The sequence below is a fragment of the Malania oleifera genome, chromosome 4 (assembly GCF_029873635.1).
Source record: "Malania oleifera isolate guangnan ecotype guangnan chromosome 4, ASM2987363v1, whole genome shotgun sequence".
Taxonomy (NCBI): domain Eukaryota; kingdom Viridiplantae; phylum Streptophyta; class Magnoliopsida; order Santalales; family Ximeniaceae; genus Malania; species Malania oleifera.
The window spans coordinates 20,652,666-20,657,433 of NC_080420.1; the positions used below are offsets into that span (position 1 = coordinate 20,652,666).

At 34.9% G+C, this 4,768-nt stretch overlaps 1 protein-coding gene across 1 annotated transcript; it reads left to right on the forward strand.

The window, feature by feature from the left end:
- Positions 1-2,179: 2,179 nt before the first annotated feature.
- On the forward strand, positions 2,180-3,899 carry LOC131152899 (uncharacterized). Its single transcript, XM_058104850.1, has one exon. It carries the CDS (start codon positions 2,756-2,758, stop codon positions 3,749-3,751), a length of 996 nt encoding a protein of 331 aa, XP_057960833.1. The 5' UTR covers positions 2,180-2,755; the 3' UTR covers positions 3,752-3,899.
- The last annotated feature ends 869 nt before the right edge of the window (positions 3,900-4,768 follow it).

Here is a 4,768-nt window from a genome sequence, read left to right on the forward strand (position 1 = left end):
CCATGTTTTATACCAAATTCTTTTTGTCTTTATGATTTTGTGTACATCTTTATCCCACCACCAACTCTCTTTGCTATTCGAGAATCTTCCCTTTGATTCACCTAAAATCTTTTTTGTTATCTTTTTAATAGAACTAGCTAACCTATTCTAAAGAGTATTTGTATTTGTCTCATCCTCTAAGGTCTAATCCCCATCTTTGATCATTTTATCTTTAGATTTTGTTATATTTTCTCATTTTAGGTTTCATCATCTAGTTCTCCTACACTGGTTTATTTTATCATTTTTTTTTCCATTTTTTAATACATATATAATACTAAGACTCTATGTTGTGTGGTTAGGCTTTCACCTAATATAACTTTACAATCCTTACAAGATAAATGATTTACCCTATTAGTTAAAAAAAAGAAAATCTATTTGAAAAACAAAATCAAACAAAATCTAGTAGTGCAATGTCTAATTAATCAAAATTAGAAAGACGATTTGGTCTGAAAAACATATAAGAATGAGATTTTAATGTAATATTCCAACATGAGAATGAGATTGACTTTTGAGTGAATCCTTTATTCACAAGAAATATGAGATTATCCTACTTCCTCTTCCGACCTCAAAACGAAAAAAAGATAATCAAATTCTTGAAAATGTTCAAAGTCTAGTAGGCTTGTTGAGAGGGAAAAAAATGGGCGGCGGGGAGAAGGTGGCCTAAAGATTCAAAGATATATATATTTTTTAAGTTATGATGTCTAAATGTCTTTGAACACTCGACTAATTCACTAAGATTATAGATTCGTCCTTATTCTCTTATCTATACAATACTTTCAGAATGGGATTGTGAGAGTCGGGAAAAATTCAACATATGCATGTGCTTCACAGTTTTAGGGAAAAAATAGTTATAGGGGAAATAAAGATTGAAAAAAAATAATTCTAAGACTATTCTTCAAGGACTATTCTTTTTATTAATAGTGCATACAAATACCATTCTATAATGTTATGCCTGCTAAATTTAATTTAGGCGGCTAGTTTAACTTCCAAGCAAGCTTTTCAAAATCTTAAAAAAGAAGTGACCCTCAGACATATCATAAATGGGTTGGGATTAAACGGATTCAGGTTAAACCTTTTATTAACGGGTGTTTACTATATAAACTCAAACCTGCTAGTTTAATAAATATGTCATAAACGGGTCACCCATTCAAAAAATAAAATATATTTATTTTAAAATTTTTTAAATATTTCATATAAAATGACATTTAAAAAAAAAAACACTTCATGTTATTTTTAAATGGGTCATAAACCAGGTGACTCGACCCGAACCTGCCTAACCCATTTAATAAACGAGTCGGGCTCGAATTCACTCATTTATAAACGTATTGACTTGTATTAAACACAAATCCGACTTAAACGGACAGGTCACGGGTCACCTGTTGGGTTCGACCCATTTTGCCACCTCTATGCTTCATAGTTCATACCTCATTTAATATTTTTTTTTCCTCTTATATTGTTGTCGTAATTAATTACTTAATTATATTTTTTAAGAGCAGTTTTTTTTACAATATTAGTTTATATACATATGCACACCCATATATACATATACATATATTAAATAGGCTAATATGAAAAAAAAATCATTTAAAATATTTTTAAAATATCTAAATTCTACATTTCGGAACTTGAATTTCAATTCTAAATTTGGATTTGTATGAATTTTAGTATAACATAATACAAAATTTTGTTAAAACCAATATTTTTGAAAATTAACATATATGGAATTTGTACTAATTTCAAATTCAAATTTATTTAAAAATAGATTTAAAAAAGTAATTGTTGCTATTTTTTATATTTTCCTTTTATGTATGTGTTTTTATATAAAGGTGGCGGCCCAAAAAAGCTTTCAACATGAAAAGGCAATGACATAAATGTGTATGATTTGCAACTCATAATTTTTTTTTAGATCTTCAAAATTAATATTTCATTTTCAATAATATCTTAAATAAAATATGCAGAATTAATGACATTTCAAAAAATTTTAAAAATAAGACCCGTTCAAAAATTTTTAAAAATATAGTAAAAAATAGTAACAGTTGAGGCATTTATTAATAATGGAATTATTAGCCGACCGTGGATTATGTTGGCGGTGGATCCCACCACAGCAACTGCGCACATAAACTAACGCAATCATAAGTTTATTACCAGAAAAAAAAAAAAAGAAAAAAGACAGCCATAAAGTGATGAAGCCAAAAATAATAATAAAAAAACGAATTATACAATGCAGACGCAGTGAGCTCATGGCATGCGCTGTCACACGTGTCGAGATCTGCGTGGTGCAAACGTCAACTGGCTTCGTCCAACCACACACACCGTCAATCACGAGAAGAAAAATCAACGGTCCAGATCCTCCCGTCAGCTTTCAACCCACGCAATTTGATCAGCGCATGGCATATGCTGACTCACCCTTACCCATCCCAATCTCCTCCCTCCTCCAGAAAGTTTTGGACCTTTCTGACGTGGATCTTAATCGGATTCTCCCGACCAATCTCTGACGTCCACGTCAATTGAGCATTTCTGCTTATATTATTATATAAACACCCCCTCCCCCCACCTTACAAACCTCCTCGGCCTATAACATTTCTTCTTCATTCGCAGGTTCTCTCTGTTTCTCACTTTTTCCCAATTCTCAATTCAATTCAATCGACCTGTCTGAGTTTTTTTCTGAGTACGTCTGAGTAGCTTCTAAGAGTTAATCCAATCGTCGCCGGAGATCATGGAGGCTCAAGTAATTTGTGGATTAAGCGAATTAGAACCCGGGATAAACTGCCTGAACAGCCCTTCCTTCGTTTCTGGGCTTTCTTCTCTTTCCGGCATGGAAATTATCTACAATTCTTACAATTTCTGGAAATGGGTCGCTTTGATTCTTGCACTAGCCGGAGCTTTCAGCGGCATAGCTAACAGAATAAAGGTCCTGGTCGTGAGACGCCGGAGATGTAAATCTAAATCTCTGGTTACGGAGCCTCTCCTCGGAGAGTCAGAGGAAGACGATTACAGCGACGAAGACGAGACCAGCTCGTCGACGTCGGAAGAGGACGAAGAAGAAGAGCCTTCGCCGTCGTTCGATCGGGGGGAACCCACCGACGAAGATTTCCGCGTTGCGGGCTCTAGCGATTACAAGTGGCAAAACCGTAATTTGAGGCTTCGTCGACGGCGCAACGTCGGTGATCGCTTCTCGTGGTCGGATTTCGCCACTGGCAAGAGTGTCGTGAAGCTCTGGGACGGCCTGGGTTTGGGACTAGACGTGGAGAACTCATCCAGTAGCCTAATTTCAATTTGGGATTTGAACCGAGATCGTAAGATCAGCAGCTCGTTCCTCGCCGAGAAATATGAAGTTCCGGCTGCCTTTTCTATGTCCTCGCCGGAGATTCTCTCGAAGAACCTCGGAATAAGCGTGTGGGACGCGAGAATGAGCCGCCGGACTCCGGCGATACACGCGGAGTGGCAGCCTCAGTCCGGGATGGTAGTGGGTATCGATTCCGTCGGCGTCCAAAAGGTGTACGTCGGAGATAATTTTTCCGGCGATGTAACCGTGGGCGACGTGCGGAAGGCAAGCTCGCCGTTGGGAAACCTCGATGAAGGCGACGGCGACAGGTGGTGGGACGCTGACACGGTTATTTTACCTGAAGAGTTCGTTGACGAGTCAGGGGCGAGCGTTTGCGACTCAGTTGTGACACGGTGTCGCGACGCGGTTTGGTATTACCTGTTTTAGGAAGGGCAAAACGGTGAAATGAATAAAAAACCCAGTGGAAGGACAGGAACTTTGTAAATTACTAAATTAGTACTCAATATTTATTTCCCTTAATTTGAATTATTATTATTATTATTATCATTATTAATTTGAATTTTCTTCTCATGAATTATTCCTGCTTTGGTTGAGTAATTTGCATTACAGCTAGCTGTGCTTGCTTGTGAAATATGTTATTAATAGGTATGACTTTTTAAAATTTTTAAAAATTAAATTGAGATTGAGTTGAGATAATCCATCTATTAAAAATAATTAAATATGACTTAGCTCAAGGTTAATCACAGATTTGCAAGTCATCCGACCGACTTTTTAAAATTTTTAAAAATTAAATTGAGATTGAGTTGAGATAATCCATCTATTAAAAATAATTAAATATGACTTAGCTCAAGATTAATCACAGATTTGCAAGTCATCCGACCAAACAAAAAATTAATTCTTTTTATTTTATTTTATTAATTTCTCTAGAAGAAGGGCCTCCAAATCTGACCTCTGAGACTCCTTCAATGGCTTCCAAGAAATTAAAACGTGAGTAATATGAAAAGTGAGAATTTCATATTAACAAATTTAAAATTTTTTTTTTTTAACATTTCAAAATAATTGGGTTGATGAAAAAGGAAATGTCCAATTATCTCTCCTTCATCCTTAATTTTCTTCTCTACCTTTATTTTACTTTATTTTTTCTAATTTCTTCTTCTCTCACACTTCTCTATCACTCCCTCCCTCCTTTTCCATCAACCAAGCTCTTTTAAGATAGAGACGTTGGTGATAAACATTCTCTTAATTTGATTCGTGCAAGAATTCACTTTTGTTTTTTTAAATTATTTCTTGATTATTTGAGTTTGCAATGTATTGAGTTGTTTTGACTATTTAGAAACCAATTAATTGTCAAAAAGACACAAACTTCCCTTTATATTTTGTAAAAAAATAAATCTTTTAAGAAGAAATGTGTATCTTTCTAAAAAATCTATAGAATACTTGAAA

What these genes read in the sequence shown, in the direction of transcription:
- LOC131152899 (XM_058104850.1), top strand. Translation starts at nt 2,756, where the DNA reads ATGGAGGCTCAAGTAATTTGTGGATTAAGCGAATTAGAACCCGGGATA.